This window comes from Peromyscus leucopus, chromosome 5 (genome assembly GCF_004664715.2).
Source record: "Peromyscus leucopus breed LL Stock chromosome 5, UCI_PerLeu_2.1, whole genome shotgun sequence".
NCBI lineage: Eukaryota > Metazoa > Chordata > Mammalia > Rodentia > Cricetidae > Peromyscus > Peromyscus leucopus.
In genome coordinates, this window is record NC_051067.1 from 130,398,841 (window position 1) to 130,425,498 (window position 26,658).

General features: G+C 41.7%; 1 protein-coding gene across 19 annotated transcripts in view; it reads left to right on the plus strand.

Annotated features, from left to right (window-relative positions):
- Window positions 1-26,658, plus strand: part of Pard3 (par-3 family cell polarity regulator) — a 555,581-nt gene that overhangs the window by 290,861 nt on the left and 238,062 nt on the right. For 18 of the 19 annotated variants that reach the window (XM_028887845.2, XM_028887847.2, XM_037206368.1 and 15 more), the window contains 5 exons: window positions 7,853-7,944; window positions 10,206-10,289; window positions 19,299-19,424; window positions 20,666-21,048; window positions 25,154-25,293. In XM_028887845.2, the coding sequence (XP_028743678.1) occupies window positions 7,853-7,944; window positions 10,206-10,289; window positions 19,299-19,424; window positions 20,666-21,048; window positions 25,154-25,293 (825 nt within the window). The remainder of the gene's footprint in view (window positions 1-7,852; window positions 7,945-10,205; window positions 10,290-19,298; window positions 19,425-20,665; window positions 21,049-25,153; window positions 25,294-26,658) is intronic. The other variant, XM_028887854.2, reaches the window with a different exon arrangement.

Here is a 26,658-nt window from a genome sequence, read left to right on the forward strand (position 1 = left end):
TCGTTGAATACAGTGACCGTGAGGTTAACTTCTGCCCCCCACCTCCTTGTCTTGTCTCTTTGGGAGGCTGATTTGGTCTTAACATTCTGTTGTCAAGTCCCTCTGGCCATAGTATGATGGGAAACGTCTTTCCCCTGGGGAACTGGCCAATTTGTCAAGTAGCTACATGCTTCTTTATGGAAGCCTCTTACACAGACACCTTATGGAATCCTCGTCACAATTCTCAGAGGACTTGTAAGCCATGTCCCTCTAGAATTATCTACCAAATGCAATTAAAAAATGTAGCTTCATTCATTCCGTCTACATCTGAATAAATATTTTCCCTAAGATGCTGTAGTTTATTAAGTAACATGTCTTTTATTGAGTTAGACAAATTCACCAGTTACTGTCAAAAGTGTGAATAAGAATATTTAATAAACATTTTTTGTAGTGAAATTATTTAAAAATTTTTATTCTGATAAGAATAGTAAGAGCATTTGAGAGAATATATTGCAAATTTGAGTGGTTACCACAGGGTCACCCATTTCCTTTTAATATTTAAGCATTACAATCAGTGATTGGCAGGTAGGAAATGTACAGAGAGAAATACAATTTTAGTGTTTCATAAAGTGATTTTTTAATGATAAATTACATTTTACAACTGTGGTCTTTTATTTTCAAAATACCTAGTTCCTTGGAATACTGTATGTACAAAGACAGGTTGGCGTTTGTGTCTATTTGGATGTAGAGAGCGCTGTGAAATAGACGAGTGCTGTTGTTTTCCTATCCCGTAACAATGTCTACATTTTCTGTACACAGTAATGATGAAGGCAGGATTGGAGCCGTAACTTTGCTACTTATTCTCATTTATCTTGCTGTGGCATCCACCTCATTTTTGGGCTTTGGGAATTTTATATGAAGATGTGAAGATATGTAACACTCAAATAGAGGGCAGCTAGAACCATTTTTTTTTTTTTTTAAGCTCTCCACATTTAGATGATATTTAGTTAGGCAAGTGTAGTTTTTCTCACTGCCCGGCTTGCACGAGTCACCCACAGTGTCTAATGGTGCTCTGAGGCACTAACCCCAGGGCTAACCTTCATGGTACTAGGAGAACGGAAGAGAGCCAGAGCACGGAGGTTTCACAAGAAGCAGGGCACCGGGAGCTTCACATAGTGCTTTCAGTTCCGGATGAACTGACCCCAAACTCCTCACTCTGCTGAGTGTATCAAGCGTTCATTGTGTTCTCTGTTAACAGACAGACTGGGTAAATACAGCCAAAACAAATACACAAGCAAAGTTTTATTTATGTAAATAAAGATTCTAGAACCTAGCAAAATTCCAGAGGGAGTATGCAGAACGCTGAATGAGTCATTTTCATAACCAGAAAGAAAAGAAATAAAGTACAGAGATTGCGAGTCTACTTTGGCTCTTGGGTAGAACCTAGTGGTCTTCAGCTTGGGACTGGACGAGGTTGGGTCGTTATACCAGTGTACTCTAGAGTTAGGTTATAACTTATAAGCTAGGTTGAAGCGCACTTTACATGATGGCCCATTTGGGCCAAATTTTGTTTCCTGTTCTCAACCAAATTAATGAACATCTCATTCTTTTCTCGCCTTTGACTCCATGGCACTTTCATGCTTTCCTTTTCTTTTCTTCTCTCTCTCCGTTCCCCCCTCCCCCTATCTTTTTCCTCCTGCCCTCCCTTCATCCCTGCCTCAGGTCCTCCCTTTCTTTCTAATAATACAGTGCGAGTTTAAGCTTTAGATTTTGGGCCAGAAAAAAAGTGCCTTTTTGTTCTGGAAGCTTATCCTGATGAGTAAATTACATCTGAACTTAACACAAAGTATATGAGCAGATGTGTCCATGCTGAAGTTACTGAGATGCTGGCTTTTTCTGAGGCCCTGGAAACTGTCCACTTGTGAGTCCTTTACCTGATCTGTCAACTCATCACCTACGAAATGGACCCTTGAGGAGTGTGTACTGGGAGAGTGCACCTTAGCATCCTTGGGACTAGGCATGGGCTCCTTGCCTTCTATCTTCAAAAATAAGTCTAATGTCAGGTGGCCTAGAGGGACTAGATGCGTGGCTGAATCTAAAAGGTTCTCCATCCGTGACAGGCATTTCACATACTGCACTCAGAATGAAAGGAAACAGTGTAGAAGTGCTCACATCAGAAGTCCCCCTCTGCCACTCCTCTCAGTAGTGGAGACTTTTTCCTCAGATGTCCCTCCCCCCCAAATCCTCCTCTGTGGTTCACATGATATGTTAATGTCTTTCTTTTCCTGGAATCTTTTGATTCCCTGGAATGGAAAATTGGAAAAGAAGTCAGTCTTGGGCTGCTTCTCTTTTCTTGCTCTTGTTCTTGCTGGTGTCCAGTTCAGAGCTGTGATAGAGCCCAGTGGACGAGTGTGCCCAGATTCAGTAACTAGGTGCTCTGATAAATCTCTGCTCTTACATGCTCTCTTGAAGCTAATTTCTTTTGCTTTACAAAAAAATATGTTAATTTTGTCAATATGTATCTTTCTCCCAACTTGCATTCTCTATTGGGATTATTAAAGTGCCTTATCTTGTCCAAGTTATTTATAAAAATCAGACGGATTACTGTTTCTTTTTCCTCGTGGGGCCAGGCTTCCAGATAACTCCAGCCTTCTGCTCCAGCTGCTCCTTCCCCTCCATCTGAGACTCCATAGTTCTGTCCATTGCTCTACTTGAGTTTCTAGGGTTTTGCTAGAGTGCAGTCCTGAACAAGTGTGCAAGAAGAGGCGTGCAGGGAGTGAAAACCTTATGTGTCTGAAAATGTACTCTACACATGCTCCCTTGACTTTTAGGCTTTTTTTTTTTTGGTTTTTCGAGACAGGGTTTCTTTGTGTAGCTTTGCGCCTTTTCCTGGAACTCACTTGGTAGTCCAGGCTGGCCTCGAACTCACAGAGATCCGCCTGGCTCTGCCTCCCGAGTGCTGGGATTAAAGGCGTGCGCCACCACCGCCCGGCAACTTTTAGGCTTTTATTAGTATGCACTCTGTAACGGTAGTGTCCTAGTTAGGGTTTCTATTGATATGACCAAACACCGTGACCAAAAAGCAAGTGGAGGAGGAAAGGAGCGATTTGGCATACACTTCCACATTGCTGTTCATGTCTGAAGGAAGTCAGGGCAGGAGCTCAGATAGGGCAGGAACCTGGAGTCAGGAGCTGATAGTGAGGCCGTGGAGGGATGCTGCTTACTGGCTTGCTTCCCCTGGGTTGCTCAACCTGCTTTTTTATAGAACCCAGAACCACCAGCCCAGTGATGGCACCACCACATTGATCACCACTTGAGACAATGCCTTGCAGCCTGATCTCATGGAGGCATTTTCTCAACTGAGGCCCCTTCCTCTCTGATGACTCTAGCTTGTGTCAAGAGAAAACCAGCCTGTGCGGGTAGTATGTGACGTAAGGATACTTTGGTTCTAATGGGACTCTAGGGTCCTCCCTTCATTCTGTATGGACTTGTTTTGAGGGCATTTGCACAGTACACAGCTCCGAACATAGGCAGAATTTCTCCCCCTCTAGCCACAGTGATCTTGCCTTTTGTTCTTGGTTCTCTGCTCGTCAGGCCCCCCTCTTCTTACTACCTTGTAAAAGCTCCTGCATGGGAACTGCTGTGTGTAAGGAGCAAACTGACTTTGGCGTTGTGATCAGTTTTTGTCTGTCTTCCACTAGCCCTGCATCTGGCAGGGTCTATAAAGATATTCTAGGCTCACCTACAAAGTTTGGAGGAGCTAAGATCACAGAGTCACAGTTCCTTTGACTGCTAACCCATGGCCCCTCATAACTGCATATATTCATGATATCATCACAGCTGTTGGCATTTCCTTTCTCTCTGAATATTTTCTTTTTTTTTTTTTTATTTTTATTAAGAGATTTTCTAGTGACCGGGCGGTGGTGGCGCACGCCTTTAATCCCAGCACTCGGGAGGCAGAGCCAGGTGGATCTCTGTGAGTTTGAGGCCTGCCTGGACTACCAAGTGAGTCCCAGGAAAGGTGCAAAGCTACACAGAGAAACCCTGTCTCGAAAAACCAAAAAAAAAAAAAAAAAAAAAAAAGAAAGAAAGAAATTTTCTATTCATTTTACATATTAACCACAGATTCTCCTGTCCTCCCTCCTCCCACCCCCTAGCCTTCCTCTCCAACCCACCCCCGCTATTCCCACCTCTTCCAAGGCAAGGTCTCACAGTGTGCAGCATAGGCCCTAGGTTCCAAAAAGCCAGCTCATGCACTAAGGACAGGTCCCGGTCTCACTGCCTGGGGGCCTCCTAAACAGTTCAAGCTAAACAACTGTCTCACTTATCAAGAGGTCCTAGTCCAGTTCCATGGGGGCTCCTCAGCTATTGGTTCACAGTTCATGTGTTTCCACTAGTTTGGCTATTTGTCTCTGTACTTTTTCCAATCTGAATATTTTCTTAACCAGTAATCCACAGTGTTTTCTTCTTGCATTTTTTATTTTTCTCATCCCAGAGGCATTTCACAATGAAAATCCTGTGTGTTCAGCAAAGCACAATAAACATCAGGTGTTATACAAGTTTCCCAAGTGTGGATTTTTCATGTAATTGAATGGGCAGAATGTTTCTATTAAGCTATTTTGCAAGGCATGCAGAATATGAAAGAACAGTAGGCAAGCTCACCATTACTCTATAAAATGTGTTACATTAGGGACTGGAGAGGTTGCTCAATGGTTAAAAAGCACTTGCTGCTCGTGCAGGGGACCTGGGTTCAGTTCCCAGCATCTACATGGATGCTCTCAACCATCTGTAACTTTCATTCCAGGACATCTAATGTCTTCTTCCACCTCCATGGACTCCTACACACACATGTGGTACACATAAACTCATGTAAGAACACACTATACACACAAATAAATAAAAATTTAAGTGTGTCGTGTTGGCATATATAATCACCCTAAAATATTTATCAAGGTGTATCTCATGCATCAAGTTCTTAGGTTTTTTTTTTTAAGATTTATTTGTATTATTTTAGTTATTTGCCTGTGTATTTCTGTGTGGGAACGTACGTGAGTGCAGGCGCTCACAGTGGCCAGAGGCCTCATTTCTCCTCTAGCTGGAATTATATATGGTTGGTGAGCCATTAGATGTGTATGCTGAGAATCAAACTCAGATCCTCTGAACAAGTTGTACATGGACTTCAACTCTCCAGCCCCCAAAGAGTTGCTTTTGATGACATATGTAAATTGTCAAGTTTTTCAGGCTCAGTGTTCCAAGGCTGTGCTATACTGGGGCATTGATCATCTTAGTTTCCTCCATTCCACAAAGGAACATGTCTTTCTTGGCCCCATTTTGCAGAAGGCATATAAACAAAGTAGTCACCAGATCTCCCCCAGCATCACTCTCAGGTGTTTTAACACTTCAACCTGACCTTTTAACCTCTGTATCCTTAAATAGAATAGAGGGCTAGAGACCACTCTGGTGTCTTACCATACTAGCATCTAGCTTAAACTAATGTGGTTGTCCTTAAATATTGATCATATGATAGTAGAGTTTTATTTTTTTATGGTTAAAGTGGGATGCAGTATTTAGTTTTGCTGTCAATAATTGTGTGTACACAGCTTTTAAAAAGACAAACTGTGTAGGAGCTGATGCTGACCCATGCAAAAGGTTAGAGATGCTAATCTGTAGTTTCCTCAGCAACTGAGTGCAGTCTCATGAAAGGAAGTATTGTGTTCCAAACTGACCACCATACCCGGATTTCTAGAGTCTCTTCCATGCTTGAGGGCCTGGGGCTACCTGCTGTAGGGAAATACTCTGCAAATTGCCTCTTCCTGGTGTGTCTCCTTAATGTGGCTATTTTCCTGGTGCCACAGAGGTATTTGAGCAGGGGATGCATCTTGGTGACATTTCAGTGGGACTTAAATTATTAATGTATCTTAAAACAAAATGTCTTTAACCTGTAAGATCTTTTTTTTTCTTTTTCTTTACATCTGGCTTATAAACGCTCCTGCCATCTCTCCACCCCCAACTCCCAATGGAGAAGCATCATTTAGGGAGTGCGTGTTTACATTCAAAGTGCTGTTCTTAGGCAGGTTCAAGATGCTGTTAACCTTTGAGATGTATTATGTGCTGGTGCTTAAGAGAGATAGATGGCTAAGAAGTACATATTAGAGCCTCTCAAAGCACAGGAGCATCAATCTTCAAGCACCCAGCTCCTCAGCCCAGGGCATGCAGGATGCACGGGCATGCCTGCCCCTCCTGGGATACCTGCCACAGCTGGAGCAGTGCAGTGCCCTCTCCTCCTGACTCTGCATTCTCAGTGATGACAGGAAGGAGATGAAATCACCTGCCTTTCTCGAAGCTGCTTCAGGAAGGCTCTGGGTTGTTTGTCCTGCTGATCATTTTGTTGACTGATGTGTCTCTTGATGGCATGCATGCACGCATGCACATGTGTGTGTGTACCCTCCCCCACACACTGTTAAGTTAAATATATGAGGAAAAATAGGAAATTTGCCAGGCGTGGGCATGTGCCTATGTCACCACTTGGAAGAAGGAGTCAGGGGAATCAAGAGTTTAATGTCATCCTTAGCTACAAAGTAAGTTTGAGGTCAGCCTGAACTATGAGATCCTGTCTCAAAATGAAATGTTTTTCATTCGTGGGCTCCCTTTCCCAGCATAGATGATTTAATAAATTTCTAGTGAAACAAACAATAATAAATAAAGACTATAAATAAAGAAATAGAAATAAAAATAATATATATATATAAATTATTTTTATAATCATAGAAGTAGGTAAATTAAGATATACCTGATAGCTCCCCTTTGACCACCCTAGAGATTGCTGGGGAGTAGTTTTGCTTTGACTAGCAAGATTTTACAGAGTCCATCACTGTTGCCAGACAGTTCATTCAAGTTGAAATACACTTGGCCCTCTGAACCATTGTATTTGGAAAATGAGTCTTTTGTAAACATGTTGATTTAGATAAGAACACTGATAACAGTCAGGCACACATGTTCATCATTATTCAAGTGGTCTTGAAGAGCCACGTAAGGATTAATTAGTGAACTCTTTAATGAAAAGACATTAGGCAAAATGATAAACTAAGGTGGGCTCTTGGATAGGTTGTATTTCATTTACTTATGGAAACAGCATTTATTCCACCTTGGTCTTTTGGAATACCAATGTACTCAACAATATCTGTGACGCAATAGTGCATTTTCAAAGGCAGCACGCAAGTACCAGGACTGTACACCTGAATGCATTTGCTTTTTCTTGCCTTGGGTCTTGCTGCGTACCACTAAACAGATAAGAGTCTTAGTAACCAAGACTTTGTTTGATCCTGTGAAAGGCATAAGGTACTCAGTCAGTTGCTTAGGGTTGCTTTTTGGGAAACCTCCCTGGAGCAAGGATTTTAGGGGTAGAATTTTACCCCTAAAATCTCATTTGATAAGCTGAGCTAGTAGGTAAAGAGGGGGAAGAATTTGGTATAGAAGTCTGTGGTAAGTGGTCCTGGTTTATTAGCACCCCAACTGTTTTGGCCTTTGAAGTATTTTAGGCTGTAATGTCCGATGTAAAGATGTTCGCTTATGAATATATCACCATACTACAGCAATATAATTACTGCCTAAAACATACATTCAAAAATGATGTACAAATAACAAGATAAACATATTAGCATCAATTACAGTTTAGTTTTCTTTCCTATCCTGGTCGTGTCTGTTGACCTCCTGGGACACACTGACTCTTGAGACCCTTGCTTATTCAGGAAGGCATTCCTGTCTTACCAACCAAGAGCTCCCTCCCCAAGACACAAGACCTCTTATCAGGGTCATAGTGCTTTTCAGCTTCCTTCATAACCCAGCGTGCTTTTCTTTGTCGCACTGCCTCTAGGAGGAAGAAGGCGCAGAAGAAGACAGCAGCCGAGTGGAGCCAGTTGGACATGCTGACACTGGCTTGGAGAATATGCCCAACTTTTCTCTCGAGTAAGTTCCGATGGTTTGGCCTCAAACTGTACTGTGTATGCGTAGCATCATCAATGCAGCAAGTGTTCTAGAAGCATATGGCATGCAGAATGTTTGTGCTTAGGTAAAAGCCATGCCTGCATCGCTTCATTTTCTCCAAGAACATCTTGCTTGGTATGGAAACTCATGTGTGCCTGCCCTGGGTTTCATGCCTTGGCAAAAACTACTAACTTAGATTATTAACATAGTATTTAATGGAAAATGTCGGTCATGTTAACAGCCCTGTATACACTGTAACTGTTTTCAGGTGGCTTTATCTATCTGTATGTTAATCATTTGTTCAAATTTGCTAAATTAAAAGAAAAAATCATATTTATTTTATTCTTCATACTAGTTGGATGAAGTGTTCGTTGGTCTTACACTCCCCCACACATATGCATGCACATTCTAGTTGAAGAGACAGGATCTGTGAGGATACTTGATGGGACGATGAATGCCATAGTGTAGGAGTGCAGAACGTGATTTTAGCCTTTTCCTCCTTCACAGCTTTAAAGCTGTGTTGGATATTAGCATGTTTATAGTGGAACCTGCACTCAGTACCTCCCCCTGGTAGACAGGAGCAGGGAGGACAGTCATACTGATCTTTTCTTTGTGAAGACAACAACATATGTATAAACAGTTCAGTGTTCTCTTGGTCTTCTAAGCGTGGTGCTAAGAGCATTCATAGCGGGGTCAGGCAGGCTCAGATAGCATGGGTTTACAGGTTAGTGGCCAGCGTTTGTGATATTTCTGTTTTAGAGATGATTGGGGCACCATCATTTTTTTTTAGACAGAATGTAGAATAAAATAGAGCTATTCAAATTATGCCTTTCTTCATTGAACTATTAATGCTCAAATAGTATAAGTGATTTAAAAACAGGTTTTTATATAATGAAAAATGATATACATAATGTTATTTAAGTGAACATTTTAGTTGTGTGGATAAATACATTTGTTTGGAGAAAGGTCTCACTGGATAGCGTAGGTTGGTCTCAGACTTATAGCAGTCCTCCTGCCTCAGCTTCCTGGATTCAGTGATTATAGACATAAGCCATCACAGCTGACTTTTATTTTAATTAGTATATGTAATTAAAGTCTATGTTCCTGATTCTGTTTTGATTTGTTGGCTATCCCTATCATTAATTGTGTTTAGTTTCTAGATAAGTGGGGTAGTCACAGTGCATAGGCTATCACCAACTGCTTATATAAGAAATATGCTTGAAAATATGATATTTTCTATTATATAAAAACTGTGTAGTGATCTTTGTCAAATCCAGTGGTAGTCACTTATGACTTTCCAAATTGCTTCAAAAGTTATTTAATTGAAGTTTTATTTCCCAATAATCATTGATATACATACAGCTCTCTAAAATTGTATTTATATGTTGAAAAGTCTACAATGAAAACAAAATCTCATAAGTAGTTTAAAAATTTACCTTTTCTATATTATAATTTTTATTCATCTCAAGGCAATACTAATAATAAAGATTCATGGAAGTGGCTTTAATAATATCATTTCCTGGCCATCACACGGAGTTCAGTTGCTCAGAGGTAACTCTGTGCTAGTTCATGGAATACATTTCATAATTTTAAAGATCAGCCACAAACAGGGGAAGTATTTGGCCATCGTGGGCACATTTGAGAGGATAAGCTTCACAAACCTCTTGTAGGTCTCTGCAGCTTAGTAAATGGTGACTGGATCATCACAGTGAGTCATAAGGACATTAGTAGTTTCCTCTGGACAGTCAGCCTGTAGGAACAAAAACTTTGACCTTTTTGGGTTATTGGGAGGAGGATGAATTGCCATGCCTAGGAGCACTTCGTAACTTGTCGTGTGCCATGTGTCCACAGTGCCTGTATTTAGATAGCCTTAGACTGCTCAAGTTAGATGTTTGGGTGCAGAGTGTTCATGAAGTCTAGATCTCCAAAGCATGAAGTCATATTGCTCAGAAGAGAATGGTCCGAGAGGACCACTTCTGTGCCCTTTTTAATGCAGCTGTCTCTGATGATTGCCCCCTCCATGCCATCAGATTAGCATTCAGGTAGGTGTACCCCAGTGCTGCCTCCATCATCACGCCTGCGTTCTTGAGTGTGTCCGTGTATGCCTGTCGCCTGGTGGGATTTTTGTTTGGTTCTCTTTTGTTGTGTGTTGTGTGTCTGTGTTTTGGCAGTTTTTTGTTTTGTTTCTGTTTTGGTTTGTTGACAGTCCATGTTCATGCTCCTCATTCATCATTGTCTCACAGTGATATGGTAAAGCTCGTACAAGTCCCCAACGATGGAGGGCCTCTGGGAATCCATGTAGTGCCTTTCAGTGCTCGAGGCGGCAGGTAATGTATCTTGGAGGTTTTTAATTGATCATAATGTCCACTGTTTTTTTGTGTGTTGACTTCGTACATGCACAATAGAAAAGTTTTCAATGGGGTCAGTGCTGCTTCCATTATACATATATGTCTACAGAATACACATAGCCTGATCAAGGATGTTTCTGTGCACAGGAAGGATTCGTATGTTCAGATTATCTTATCCAACTCACCATTAGCACATCCTACTGCTTCCTGGACTCTGTGGCAAGCTGACAGCTCTGCCTGCAATTACAAACCCCAGGAGACTATAGCAATTATCTGGGGAAAAGAAATCATACAATAAAAATTACCTGGATATCTTAGATGGGAATTTGTTTTAAGTTTGTATCTGTTAGCTCACTTCTGCAATTAGGTAAGACACTGATGGTTTTTGAAAAATTCCTTAGAAAGTTGGGCAAGCTGACTTTACTCTCCAAATGCTCACAATACCAAATGTTATGCTGTTATTTTCAACCTCATTACTGCGAAGAATATGATTCCTTAAAGTTTACAAATGTCGAATGAATTTTCTTCACTCTCCCCCGCAACCATGCAATAAACATGGTTTTTGTATGCTTTATCATATTCCAATAGTGTTGGTTAATTTTTATATTAATGCTTGCTTGTTGGGCAGGTGCCTTGGCTAGGTGGGGTGTTCCCCTCCACCTCCGGGCTTAGCCCTGAGCATACATGACCTCTCCTCTTTTTGTTCACTTTGATTACCTGGTGAAACATGTTTTTTCTTTGTTTTTGAATCCCTTAGTCTTTTTATTGTTTTTACTTTATTCTTTTAGGAAATATTTAGGCTTTCATGGGGCAGTGGGGGAAATTGGCAAGTAGCCTTATTCCAGTGTCATAGAACTAAAGGACTAGGAGCATTAGAGTGAGAAGAGAACCTGGAACATGGACAAGAAAACTACGCTTGATAGTGTAGGCATATGACTAAGAACACAGAGCCACAGCTGAGAACCTGCATCAGTTAGAAAAGCCTAGAACGGACACTGTGAATTGAGGCTAGAGCCTGACAGTGAAATCCCAGACCAGTGATAGGGAACCAGCCACATGTGATACAACTATTGTCCTGCGTGTTCTGGAAGGTGGAGTATGAATTAACACATAGCCAAACATGGGCTGCACTAATCTAAGTCTGAGCAATTGTATTGCTTTCCTATTAATTATGGTGACTGCTAGTACAAATTTATGTTGTTCCTTTGGTTAAAATATAGCTTGTGGATTGACTTGAAGCTAAAAGTTGAATTTATTAAAATTCTTTTGAAGTGCCATGCATACAGCATTTTGTAGCTCAGTATAACATTCACCTTGAATTTTAGAGTGGTGTTTTATTCATTACATTTTTTTTCTTTTTTCTCTTTTATTTTTACTTTAAACTCTGGAAAAAACATTAAAATATCTTCAAAGGACTTTCAGTTAAATATTTTTTATCCAATGTATCTTGGCTCTATTTTCTTTTAAGGATATTTAGAATTATCTCAAAAGAAACTTGAAGTTAAAATACATGGACCATAGCTTCCCAGTATTGCTGTATCCGAAACTTCTTGTGAGCTGTAATTCATCACAAATAAGATTATTGTGTATGTGCCAACTTTGAACCAGTATTTTTATTGCAAACATGTTACTTTCTCTCTTGTATTACACATTTCCTACCTCACTGTGAAAGACGTTAGAATAAAATAAACAGATGACAAGCCTAAAGCAAAAGGAGAAAACAGAAATAAACCTGCCAGAGGGTGAATTCAGAAAAATATTGCAAAGCCTACCACAGTTGGTGGTTACCATGGTGTTGAGTTTAGATGCACAAAACCCATTCAAGTAAACAAACAAATTCTTCTGCAGAACTAGCCTCTCTAGAGCTGAGTCATTTTTAATTCCTTGTAATTTGACTCTCAATGAGGAAAATTGTGTACAGCATTCCTGTATAAAGAACAAAGACTTTGATCTAGGAAAAGCAGACTCTTCCTAAATCCTTTTCCGTCATCACCAATTTTCCCATGGCAACAGAATAGGAGTGCTTGGTTTTCATTCTCCTTGTTTGCTGGGTGTCTTAGTTAGAGCTTATGTTGCTGCAATGAAACACTGTCTCATTGCTGTCCATCACCAAAGGAAGTCGGGACAGGAACTGAAGCAGAGCAGGAATCTGGAGGCAGGAGCTGATGCAGAGGCCATGGAGGGGTGCTGCTTACTGGCTTGCTCAGCCTGCATTTTTATAGAACCCAGGAACTCCAGCCCAAGGATGGAACTATCCACAATGGGTGGGGACCCTCCTGCATTGATCACTAATTAAGAAAATGTCTTATAGCTGGATCTCATTGGAGACATTTTCTTAGTTGAGGCTCCTTCCTCTCTGATGACTTTAGCTTGTGCCAAGTTGACATAAAACTAGCCAGTACACTGGGTCTACAATCTTCTTCATGAAGTTGATGCTTCCAGCCCTCGAGTTGGGTGGACATTAACAGAGATCGACGTTGTTGCTTAGACACAGAGTCCTATCTCTAGGAGACTAGAGCCTCCAGAAACACTTGGGCATGGTCCTTTCTGTTCTGTCAGAAATCTCGAGGGGCCTCACCTAGTGATGAGGATGATGAGTGCCAGGAAACAAAGATTAACAGAAGACTATATTTCACTATCATAAACTGTGAGAGAAACTTTTCTATGGTAAGGAAAGTGAATACCAGAAAATAAGGTGGACAGGGATTTGCAGTACAGGTGGAAATCACATCATTATATTATGTGATAACTCTTGCTGTAGTTACATGGTGGATGATCTGTGAGCTTGTAGAAAGGCATATTGGAATTTGGAAACTGGGGCTGGCTGGTGGTGGAGGATGATTTTAAATGTGATGGCAGCTCACAAAGAGAGCTGGGATCTCGGGCAGATTGAGCAAAGGTATAAAGCAGAAATGAATATGTGAGGTAGAATTCACGAGGAAACCACATGTCCTTAGTGGGAACATAGCTGCACAAGTATGTTCATTGAAATCTCCAAGAATAGTTAGCATGAAAATTTCCCCCGTCTTGGGCCGTCTCACATCCAGAGTCATACCTAATTGAATACTTTTCCCAGAATATTTTTATAGAAATGATAAGGAGATGTAATCTTTGCTTTCTTGTTTAGAATTTCAAATTTAATTCAGAATGAGGATTATGTATAAAGAAGGGACATTCCTTGCCCGCTTCAGGTGTCATATGTAGTGAAGGAAAGCAGTAATTTAAACTTAGGAAGTTGAGTTGGAGAGAGCTTTCAGCCACTGGGCCATGGCGGCTTTATTTCTGACCTTGCCAGAACTGCCCTTTGGAAGGCTGTTTTCTCTAGTAAGTTGGATATTGTGCCTTCATTGGCAGTATTCAGATGACTCATCTCCCAACTCTTCTTTGGATGGCTGACTCTAGACTAGGCACAGAGACAGTAGGAAAGTCCACAGGATTATCTTCTCTATGATGCTGTGTCACTTAAGTCTCTTTGTAGACATTTCACAAAAATGGTGAGCTGATTCCACTCCGAACTCCTTCTCCAGTTTTGTTACTTTGAAACACTTTCTCTTCACATCTGTCTTTTCATTTCTCTCTCCTATGACAAAGAACTTTGCTTTTGGTTTTTTGAGACAGAGTTTCTCTGTGTAATAGCCCTGGCTGTCCTAGAACCAGACTGGTTTCGAACTCACAGGATCCCCCAGTTTCTGCCTCCGGAGGGCTAGGATTAAAGGTGTGTGCCATCACTGCCTGGCTGACAAAGAACTTTATTTAAGTCACAAATGTAAACACATTCAAGACATTCATAACAAATTTCTATGAGATCATTTGGCGGAACTAGGGTATTTTATATGTTCTTTTTACTTCTAAGAACTATCTAGAGCTATTAATTCAAAGCCCTTGGTAAATAAAATTGCAGGCCAACTGTTTTGGCAGAAGCAGGAACATCTTAAACTCAAGGCCAGCCTGGGCTTCGTGATAAGAACTGACAAGATTAAAAATAAAATTAAATAGTAATGACTTATCCTGACCGTGGCATTATTTGACAAATTTTCTGAGACTTTGCCATGATACAAGAATATGATTACAGTATAACCTTAGGCCAATACAAAACAAGATACAAAATCATTTACCAAACTATGGGCCAGAACTATAAAATTGTCAGCCTGTGTATTTCTTTGATGGACTTGAGAAACATGTATATTAAAAGATACAATCCTCATGCTTCAGGGATTGAAAAGACTTGAGACTATTGACTGTTGGCTTCTGTGCAAGCTCTCAAGAAGCTCTATGTGCTTAACCTGTTCTTTGAAGGAAATAAGGAATCTGTCCTAGATATGTTATTCTGGACAGGCAGCAGTTCCCTGAGGACATTCCAAAGGAAGATGCTCGTACAAGAGTGCTTAGCTTGTTGGGAGACGAGAGTCAATCCCAGTGCATGTGAAGATGATGCTGGAAAGGTTTCCCCTGGCTCTGAAGCCTGCCTCTTGTAGTCCACGTTCTGAATCTTTCCCAGTGTATACAAGTGTGCCTAACACATGTCCATAGCATAGCACAACCTGCTTCCAAGGGCCTTTCTTCTTTAGTTACTTAATATTTCCTTTCTCACTACCTTTTCTTATGGTAATTAGATGTTTGCCAGTTTTATTTAAGGAGATTTTTTTTTGTCATTATCTGTTATTATTTTTATTTATTTATTTAAGATGTAAGGCCTCATAGTGATTTCTAAAGACAGAATCTATCAGTCCCACTCTGAGAGTTATGGCCATCACAGATCAAACATACACCATGGAAGCAGCTGTTCACACTGTGGTGTGAAAGCATTTGTTAATAAAATGTAACCAGGAGCCAAAAACATAGCTCATCAAGGAAAGCTGCCTACTGCTCACCTGGACCCTGAGTCCCATTGCTGGGTCCCACATGTTGAAAAGAGACCTGACTCCACAGTGTGGTATGTATACACACATAAATAAAATGCTATAGCAATTATTTTCTGAAATAATTTCATGGAGAGATGATTCAGTGCTTAAGAGCACTTGCTCCTCGTTCAGAGCCCAGCATTCTGTTCTCAGCACCCGTGACAGGTGTCCTGAAACTCCAGCTCCAGGGACTCTGACCTCCTCCTGCAGGCAGAGCATGGTTTGTGGCCTGCGTGGAGCCCACCATTGTTAGGAGCTCTCCCCGGGACCTGGGTTGAACCGGGCTCTGTCCTTTTTATAGTTTTAGGGAAAAAAATGTGGTTTTGTAAGTGGAGTAGAATAGTGCTTGATTTCTGATTTAATTGAATGAAACTCCCCATCTTTATCTGTCTTTTTGTCCAGTTCATGTGCTCTGAGCTTGTGCTGGGCGTCCTGCCTAGGACCTCACTGATGCTGGCCAGCCCTCCACCAGATTCTTTATAAGAATGCTTTTTTAAATTAAAGCTTCTTTATTGTAAACACTCTTTGTATACAGTATTATCTTACATAAAGTCATTTTCATACTTGTATTTTGAACACAATCACCTCTATATCAGGATTGTTATTTTAGCTGAAATGCCTATAACCTTTCCTTCTGGGCTCTCCACTGTGGCCATGGCGATGGCCGTGGTTCTAAGTCATGTCCAGTTGCTGATTCCCACTTGTAACCCCTGGGGAGCTGACGGCGTCTTTTGGCCGGGAAACCCATTCATACCCTGCCTTCACTGTTGGCTTGTGCCATGTCAGCGTTCATTAAGATAAACTGTGATCATCCGCATGGAGCTGGATGGCAGTTGTGGGAGTGGAGATTATCAAAGCAAAACTCACGCTAGCTCAGCCAATTTGAATGTCAATAAAACATTTGTTACTTATTTTCAGTTTTATCATTGGTTATAATTTATACTTAGAATTAAAATGTTAACATGTGCAACTGAGTTTGTTTGAATTAAGTGTATAATTAGGCTAATGAACCTTGTAAAAATGTAGTGGTGAATCCTTAATATAATCTGAGCAGTTAAATTTCTAATTATGCAACCAAAATCACACACAGAGATGCAGCATCCAGCAGCTCGCTTTCTGCGAGTCTCCCTCCTCCTGGCCCCGAGAGATAGTGTTCAGCAACTGTGAGGGAAGGCTTTAAAGAGAGAGATGTAATTGTCTATTTTTGTTTTAAATACATTATTCAGAATCGACATTTGTACCTAGTAGGCATAGGAATTCCCTTCTTCCTCCCTCCCTCCTTCCTTTCCTTCATCTCTTTCTTTCTCTAAAATAAGAAGGAAAATAAATCCTTGTAATGAACAGTGGAAGAAGAGTAGGTTTGAGAAATATTTCAGTCTAACAAGAAAAGAAATTCGCATTTCTTTGGCAAGCCTCCAAATGATGTAAGATCTCCCCGAAGTTCACATGGGAGCTGGAGGTGGAGCATGCCTGTTTCCACATCACCCCACACTTCAGTCATTTCTTCATAGATCTCCCCAGCTCCGTTCATAAAACACTAGGTCTTTTCTCAACCTTGTGGCTCAGTGCAGCCAGCATGGGTGGCTCTGATTCAGGAACAGTGCCCCCAAGAGCTAGCTCTCCCTTTCTCCACCAGCTCCTCCTGATGGGTCATGGTTGCTCCTAAAGAACTCTGGCAGTAGCTCCCAAGAAGGAAAGTGTACCCTGTACCTTGACAGTTCATAGGCCCTGCGGCCTTCTTAGCTCTCCTAATTCTCCAATGTAACAACATAGGTCTTTTTGTTTTAAATTTCTTCAGAAGAAGCTCTAGCTGATGAATTCAGTTTATTTTATATATATCTTGTTAGGCATGGTGGCACATGCCTTTAAACCCAGTAATTTGGAGGCACAGACAGGCAGATCTCTCTGAGTTCAAGGACAGTCTGGGCTACACAGTGAAACCATGTCTCAAAAAAAGCCAGAAAGAGAGAAAGAGAGAGACAGAGACAGACAGAGAGACAGAGACATAGAGACAGAGAGCCCTACACTGCAGCCTTTGAGACAGCTTGATGTCAGAACCAGCAGGCAGGCAAATAGGTCTTGTCTGTAGCCCAGCTTCTTCCAGGACAGTGAGGGTGCCTGACACTCAGCTTCCGGTGGATTGCCCTTCAGAGTTCCTTTCCATTCCCCTGCAACTGTGCACATTTTCTTGGGAGGTGTTCTTTGATCTTTCCCATTCCTTTTGTGTTCATTTCCGCTCAGTAAAGCCAATGAGAAATGTTTGCAGATTGTAGCACTTGACCTTTCCATCCATTCATTCTTTGGAGATAGTGATCCCAGCATTGTGGGTATGACAGTCACATCACCTTAGTCCAGGCAGTTCCTGATCCCCTGGTACCATGTGTCGCTGGGCCTCCTGTAGCCCCTGCCCAATATCTGGCAGTAACGTTACCTAGGAGTGGCGGCTGAAGCTTAGGTTAGTATACTTCTTTTCTCCTGTCTTTCCCTACGGCCAGTCATTTGTTTACAATTTTAAATTTGTTTTCCCCTGAGACAGGGTGTCTCTATGTAACAGCCCTGGTTGTCTTGGAACTCATTTTATAGTATAGATTAGGCTGGGGTAGAGCTCACAAAGATCTTCCCACCTCTGCCTCCTGAATGCTGGGACTAAAAGCATGTGCCACCATACTCAGTGATTTGTAATATTTTATTGTGCACTAGTATTACTAATGCATTTGGCCACATAGAAGGACAATTTAGAAAGACAATCTTCAGTGAGGTGTCATGATTAAGCTCAGTGGTAGAGTGCTTGCCCAGCAGTGGGGAAAAAAATCATAGAAAGACCAGAAACAAAACAGGTAGCTCTGAAATGTTTTTACGTCAGATCATTATCTTGGCATTACTATCTAAAAAGGCCCTTGAACACTCTTACAATTTGGATGCTTCACCAGGTGGGGTCTAGGATGGCCCTGCATGCTCCACTTACAGCCTGCAGCTGTTTTTCTATTCCAAAGTCCCGAAGTCTTCCCCATTCCTCCGAAAATCAACATGGTCAGGTTCTTCATGGCCACAGTCTGCTCTGTGGTACCAACTGTTGAGTTAGCTTCCCATTGCTGTGATAAAAGACCATGACCAAAGTGACTCATGGTGAAAGGGAGTTTCTTTTTGGCTTATGGTTCCAGAGGGCTATGAGTCGAGTCCATCATGGTAGGAGGCACAGCCACAGGCCACCAGAACAAGAAGCTGAGAGATCCCATCTTCAGCCCCAAATACAAAGCAGGGTGGTGAAAAGCAAGGCTATAGACTGAAAGCTGGCCCCCAGTGATGCTCCTCCTCCATCAAGGAGAACGTCTAAAGGTTCTGAAACCAACAACCAGGGACTGAGTGTTTAGCGACCTAAGCCTGTAGGGTGTTTTCATTCAAACCACTGCAACAGACATTAATACTTTTGTCTTTTTACTTTGCCATGTTCTCCACAAAGTTCATTTCATGCTCTGTCTTAAAAGTTTGAGTGCCGATATGCAGATGAGAGAAATGTTAACTCACTTCTTTGAGCTGCTTTCCTGCAACCAGGAGAGTGGCAGCAGATCACTTACTTAAGAAGAGGTTTTGAACTCCCAATTATAGACCTATGATTGAATTCACAGTTCGTGTGCACAGTTTGTGACTCTCTCTGAAGACTTTGCTGGTATGATTCAAACATAAAGCACAGGGAGGCTAGGCATTCTTCATGAAAGAGTCAGGGGCTGCACCCAGGAGCACGCCCCCTGGACTGACGCAGAAGCCTACCAAAGCCATTCCTAAGACTGTGATGCCTGCCGATGTCCTCCGCAGGCTCCATTGCCGGCATTTTGAAGCAGTCTTAGTATGCACTTAGTTTCAGAAGGATAATAATGACAAGTCAGAAATGATTTCTGGTATTGATGGAAAGGGTCAGTTTCTACTAATTGTTTAGACTGTGGGGAGTTTTGTCTCAATGTTATTTGGAAATGTATCAGTAACACCCTAGTCCATCTGCTTTTAAGGGAGTGTGACAACATGTACCATAGAGCTGACGCACGTGGAGGGAATTTTACCCCTGTAATTGTTCACATTCTTGATGTTCCAGAACACTGGGGTTGTTAGTAAAGCGGTTGGAGAAAGGTGGAAAAGCTGAGCAAGAAAACCTTTTCCATGAGAACGACTGCATTGTGAGGATTAACGATGGAGATCTTCGGAACAGAAGATTTGAGCAGTAAGTGCGCCGGTGGCCGTGGGGTCCTCTCCGCCGGTGGCCATGGGGTCCTCTCCACCGCTGGCCGTGGGGTCCTCTCCCCCGGTGGCATGGCACCCTGGTGGCACCTTTTGCTAGGGTGTTTTGACACATATATATATACTGTACCACAGGAGAGGTTTTATGCAGTTATCTAGTTTTTTAATCTAGAATTTAATCAAACTTCATGTACTAACCGGTTGAACTGTTCCCACATTGTTCTGCACCTGATTTAGTGTTACAGTGCTACTGGTTTACTGGTTTCTCTGCTGTTAGGAAGTCTGCCCCGGGCTCACTTGAACTAGTGTTTCCAGCTTTGTCTTTCATAGTGTAAATTAGGAGGAAGGCTCTTTTGAGTCACAGTACTGGGTCTTTCTGGTGCATTCTTTATCCTGACTGAAACCCTTAGTAAATTAAATGTAACAGCAACAACAAAAACCTTTTAAAATTGGGTAGGTATGAGTAGCATTCTTCCTTAGATGTGAGTCCTGGGGACCAACAGAGTGGGATCTGCCTTACAGTGGGTCTTACAGCTCTTTAGCAGGTAGAATCCAGACTGGGTGGGTGGTACTTGATGCATCATTAGGTTCTGTTTGCAGGAATTAGTGTTTGTGCAACAAACTTGAACCAGTTTTGATGATAATTGACAAGTGGTTAGTTGCCTCCTTTACTTCCATAAGTATACTATAGAGTATTTCTTTAAAACTTCTTTGGTCCCTTAGTAAGAAAATACTTCATGCCTTTATTAGTTTTATGGCATAATTCTGTGCAGGGACATTCAACCTTTTGACACTGTGATATGTCGTTGCCATCCACAAATGCGTTGGACCGTATCCGTAAGTATCCTGAATGTATGCGGCCAAAGGACTGAAGTTTGGACACACCTGTGAGAGAGAAAGCTGTATATGTTTTCCGTCAGTAAGCTAGAATAATCATTAAACTAGAATAAATGTGTTAGCACGTAGTCATTAGTGACGATTTATAATGGAGGGCACTTTGTTTTATCTACAGCCAGAGATAGGTCTATCATTTTTATTTACAGAATGAGACATTTATATTTGGAGAAACCACTCTGCTGTTCTCAGCGCTCACAAACACGCTTCATGAATGGTTCCAACAGTCTGTTGGTTCTCGTTGCTTCATTAGCATACTTAATCGAGCTCATGTTCTCTTCCGCTCCGCTCGTCCTCATTTGCGAATCTCCCACTCTTTGTCGAATCCAGAGCCCAGCACATGTTCCGCCAAGCCATGCGCACGCGTGTCATCTGGTTCCACGTGGTCCCCGCAGCGAACAAGGAGCAGTATGAACAACTCTCCCAGCGCGAGATGAACAACTGTTCCCCGAGCCGCTTCAGCCCCGACAGCCACTGCGTGGACAACAGGAGCGTGGCCAGCCCTGTGCCTCACGCATTGCCCAGAGCACCCAGACTGACTCATCCCCCCGAGCAACTGGATGCTCACCCTCGACTACCTCATAGTGCTCAGGCCTCTGCTAAACCGCCCGCGGCCCCAGCTGTGACTCCACAGAATGCACTCGGTACCCATGTGGGCGGCGTGTACACCACCAAGAGAGTAGGCAAGAGGCTCTGCATCCAGCTTAAGAAAGGTAGGATGCCCTTCCTGTCAGGTGGGCCTTCTTCTAAGATAAGCTACTAGCCGAGGAGAGTCCTGAGGTGGGGGCAGCTGTGCTCGCTTGTTCTTGCCTAAGGGTTTCAGTGCTCAGAATAAAGCCCAGGGCTCTCTGCCTGTCAGGCCCTCTGCCCCATCTTTATCCCTCCCCTGTCAAACTTAAAATGGAAGGCTGTGGAGACGATCTGGTGGTAGAGTGCTTGCACATGTGCATGAGGACCCGAGTTGAGATTCCCAGTGTAGACATAAAAGCCAGGCACGTTGGGGGCGGAGCCAGGTGGATCTCTTCATGACCAGCCCCATTCTAGACAAATTCTGACAAGCTCCAGGTTCATTATGAGACCTTGTCTCAAAACATAAGCCGGAGCACAGTTGAGGAAGACACTTCACACTAACCTCTGGCCTACACACACATTTCACACAGGTGCATATGCCCTTGCACACACATGTATACACAAATGCAGAAGAAATAAAATTGAAGTGTAAAAGTTCAGAATCAGTTACAGCACATGTTGACAATAATCAGCTGTTATACTAAAAGTGGATTATAGGTCTTTCTTCCATATCCAGAACAATAATGGAGGTCTGACTGTCTTGACTGGCAACCACGCCTTAAGCAGGAAATTAGACGTCTCTGTAGCCTTCAGCATGCCAAGGGAAGGGCACCCATGTTGGAGGCTGTCTGATTCATAGTTGCTAAGAAGCCCAGAGTTGTCTGTTTGCTCTTCCTTCTTCTAAATATAACTTCATTTCCTTGAAGATTATCCTTGACAGATAATGGTGATGGGTGCCCCTAAGTCCTCTCTACCCTTACTGGTTTCTTTATGGTCCCCCTTCCTGTAGATGGCAGTTCCATGCACACAGACAACACACATAGAGAACATGCCGTTGGTCTCTTCCACTATGCAGAGTGATGGCCACACTTGACCTTCTTTGTAACTCTTTAGCTAAGTACTTCAAAATCATGCTTTTCAAATTATGGCTTTATTTAAATCAAATGCCCTCCTGAGCGCAGGCAGCTCCAACAGCAGCTGGAGAGCCATCCAGAAAGACTTACCTGTGTCCAGCAGCTGGAGAGCCATCCAGAATGACTTACCTGTGTCCAGCAGCTGTGGACAGCAAATCCTTGCCAGCGTGTCTTTCATATCTTGCCATTCATTGTTCTCCTTGTCATTGAGGTAGCGCCTAGAAGGCTGTGGGCCTGAACAATTCTTTCATTGAACTCAATGTGAGCCACAGCTTCTGATTATTGGCTTTTAAGCTACAAATACTTGATTGGCACAAACAGGACTTGACAGTGTGCTTCTACACATTGCAAGCTGTGTGGGAAGCCCTCTGTTTCCTGTCTGTTCTCAGTTAGGGGAAGATCCAATTCCCATTCTTCTCTCTCCACTCAAGTGACAGGCTTTGGTTTTTTACCAGAAATACGTCAAGCACCACAATTAGCGGTATATGAAGAATAACAATCCTGCTCAGGTTCCTTCTACAGAGAGACAGCATTGTACTTGACCAGTGTTCTACTAATGTTACTTCATAAACGGTCTTATTTATAATATTATACTTGTCTTTATACTGAGGGAAGAACATTCATCAATTGCAGTTTCACACAAATAATAGATGTGACAAATTATGATGTAACATGAACTTTTTCATGAAGTGTCACTTTACTTACTATTAAAAGAACCACTATTTTTGAATACAGGAACTAGTAGTTTTGCTTTAGTAGGATTTAGAAAGGTAGACTTCTGTTTACTTACCTAATTCAGAAAGTCTGATCTTCATCCATGAAAGAAAGTTAAAAGTGGTGGTTTTCATTTAAATAGTTCTCTCCCTTTTGGTAATCTAAATGACATAGAGTCTCTTAGATTTGTTTTGATTTCCATTAACTAGCAGTGAGACTATCCAACAAAAGCACCTGCTGCCTCTACAGCAGTGTCTACAGATGTTTTACATCAATAGATTGTGTTGACTATACTTAAGGACGAGAATGTTGATTGTCTTTGATTAGGACTGAATACAAATATGATAATAATGATTGCACGAGAATTAAATGTTTCCTTGTAGCTGAAGGATATTCTTTTTACCAGTTCTTGAAACTTTGGAGGTTTTTTAAGAAGTCCATTATAAGCATAGTGTGTTCATGTTAAACATATGTTCAACTCAGAGTAAACTGTTGTGCTCTGAGTGGTAATAATTTACAAGCTGGAGATAGCGCTTGATACTAAAGAGAATTCTCTGGGATGATAACGTACTGAAATCATTTTGGAGCTCTGTCACATGAGGCTCCAGAACAGAAAAACCCCAACTCACTTGCTTCAATAATTATGATTTCTTAATATTTATTGCCGCGCTGGCATTCTCAAATCCCTGCTCTTTTGTAGAAATTAGCTTTTTAATAAAGTCAGAGGAGAAGGTCAGTAATCTGTTTCAATCAGAGCAAAATATTTTGTTGGCTTCACCAAATGAAAATTGACATCTATTCATCTTTCCCTTAAAGGTCATTGCCTGAACTTCTGGCTTATAGATTTAGGGGTTATTGCTGATATTTTAATAGAATTATTGTTCATAGAGTAGCCCATCTTTGTAGTTTGTACAAATTAATATTGCAAAGGAGAATAATTTAGAGTTCTTTCTTAATAGATGTTATTGCAAGTCATTAGAGTTTCATGAAAGGCACCGAGACATGTGGGACAGCCTCAGAAGAATAATTAGTCAAACTCATATAGACAGCCTGCCAGTCAAGGCTTCAGCACAGACAGCAGCAGAAACGAACATTCGGTGTGGAAGTGGCTTCCCATTGGGTAGAGATGTGTGTTTTGTTTGAACCTGAGAGTATTTCTGGCATGTTTGCTTTCAGGGATGACTGAGCATTCATTTCTCTTCCTTTCTGTTCACCTCATATTTTATCTACCTGTCATGGTTTTCTCATGTGTCACAGTTTTTGATTCATCTTTATGTGAGCCTTGTGTCATGCTAAGATACTCGTTACTGTCTTGTGTATATCTCCATCCCTCTCACGCTCACTGGGATGTATTTGCCATCCCATTAACTGAAATGTAGCACGAGAAGTAAATGGGCTCAAATAGAAATTGCTCATTAGAAGTGTTATCAAATTCTATGACTTAGTAGATACTGCTCAGGCTCTGCACACTGCACCTTGGTGTATTTTTGTTTGTTGCTTTTGAGTTCTGATCTAAGGAGATGGTTTGCTCAGAAGCTTGTCAAATAAGAAGTTTAATTATGTAAACTAAGAAAGTGACTTACTGGGCTGGAGAGATGGTTCAGAGGTTAAGAGTACTGGCTGCTTTTCCAGAGGTCCTGAGTTCAATTCCCAGCAACCCCATGGTGGTTTAAAACTATCTGTAGTGGGATCTCATGCCCTCTTCTGGCATAAAGTTGTACATGCAGATAGAGCAATCATATGCATTAAATAAATAAATAAATAAATCTATAAAAAAGAAGAAAGTGACTTACTGATATCTCATTAGCCTTAGTGCCTTTAAACATGACAGGGTGACCCTAGGGATCATTAGCCCTAATTTCCAGCTGGACTCTGCCCTATGGTGGGGAATGGGACCACACATGGGAGGATTTCAGTTACCTAGAAGGGAACTTGAGAATGGTTAGCAACATAGTTCATGTGTGCAAGTTAGGTTGCTGCACTCAGAGTATGAGGAAGGTTGGTTACTAAGAATATTATTGGTTTCAATCTCTCCAGACCCCAAAGGTTTTATAGATTTTAACAGATGTGTTTATTCAGGATTTCTTCAACTAGAGCTGTCAGGTCCATTTGGTACCCAAAGACTTAAAGTTGACATATGAGTTCATTAACTTGCATCTGTCCTTGATAAGACCACCAAAAAAGATTAATGACTTCTAGAGCTAAACAATTTAAATCTTCCAAACTTAGTTTCACTTGAAAATGTCATTCAAACTTTTAAAGCATTAAAAGGACTGTAGATCCCTGGACATTATAAAATGTAAAGCTGACACAGAATGTGAGCCAGTCCTGTGTGTGTGGCGCCCAGGTGCAGTTCACAATATGCGGCAGATCTTAACAGATGTCTCTGTTTCTGACTTAGGTACAGAAGGATTGGGGTTCAGCATCACTTCCCGAGATGTCACTATAGGCGGCTCAGCTCCCATTTATGTCAAGAACATCCTCCCTCGAGGGGCCGCCATTCAAGATGGGAGACTCAAGGCAGGAGACCGGCTCATAGAGGTGAGTGGCTTCTAGGCAAGGGCTTCTGCTTCCCTGAAAAATTCCTTTCTTCAGGAGTTAGTTTGAAAACATTTTCATAGAATATGAAATTACGTATTTTAGCAGAAATGTGGCATCAGAAAACTATTTGTTTTACTTTATGTTCCCCCGTGTTATCCAATGAGAAATTACCTTTCTCTCTAGGTTATTTATAAATATTTAGGTATATAGCTATTTGGTTTATGAAGTCAGGGCATGTTTGACATTATGGGTGTGCATACCTCTGTGATTGTGGGTGATTTCAGACAGCTTTATACTCAATGTGTGTCAGCACAGGCAAGTCAACTACTTAGATATCAGAACCAAGACAGATAAAGTCAATGTGATCATGCCTTGAAAGGAAGGCATAAAGGTTAGTATGATCACCTGGACCGCAAACCGAGACACAACATCCGATGTTAACAGAAAGAAAAACAGATTTTAGAAATGTCCCTTTGATGCTCAGGGTTTAACTTCACTGGTATTTGAGGTCACTGTGGAAAAATACATAAACATAGACATAATCTCTGATGTCGGCAGCTGTGTGCATCTAAAAAATTGAGGGACCAACTCAGAACTGGAGACCTATTTTTCTAAGGGTTTTCTTCTGGGGGGAAAAAAACTATATTTTAATTTTTACTCATTTATTTTTCATTGGCATTAAAGATGAAGCCCAATTCTATATGCTTCCTAGGCAATTGCTCTTCTACTGAGCCATGCCTCTGAGCACTGAGTCACAAACCCACAACTGAGCCATACCCAAGTGCCCTCATTGGGGAATTCTAGGCAAGAGTTTACCACTGACCCAGGATCTCATCACTGAGCCACGTCCATTGGCGTGGCAGGCCCCTCATCCCTGAACCATGTACATACTCCAAGCCACCGCCCACACTAATGTGGCACCATTAGGTCCCTCTTTGTCCATTCTTCTTGGTAGAAATCATGCTTCGTTAGCAATTCTTCACATATGGATAAAATGAGCTTTTATCACCATGCCCTCTCCCATGCAGCTTTTGCAGTTCTGGGTTGAACTTCCTGAGATGCAGCAGAGAGCTAAGAAACCACTTCCTTTCTCCCATGTCTTTATTTTAGAATCTCTCCCTTAAATCTTAGGTCTTTCCCCTTTGTCCTACACATAAGGTGACATGTTTCAGCTGACACTGAATTAGTCTATTAACCAGAAAGATTCATCCCCAAACTGTATAAAGGGGACTGTTTCTAGAAAGCTCTATTCTCTCTCGGATATAAACTGAGCAGCTGTAGGCAAGTTGGTAGTTACGGCTTCTGTTATTTTGGAAGTCTCAGTTGGCATGTGAGTTCAAAAAGAGAAATATTTGTCCTTCCATT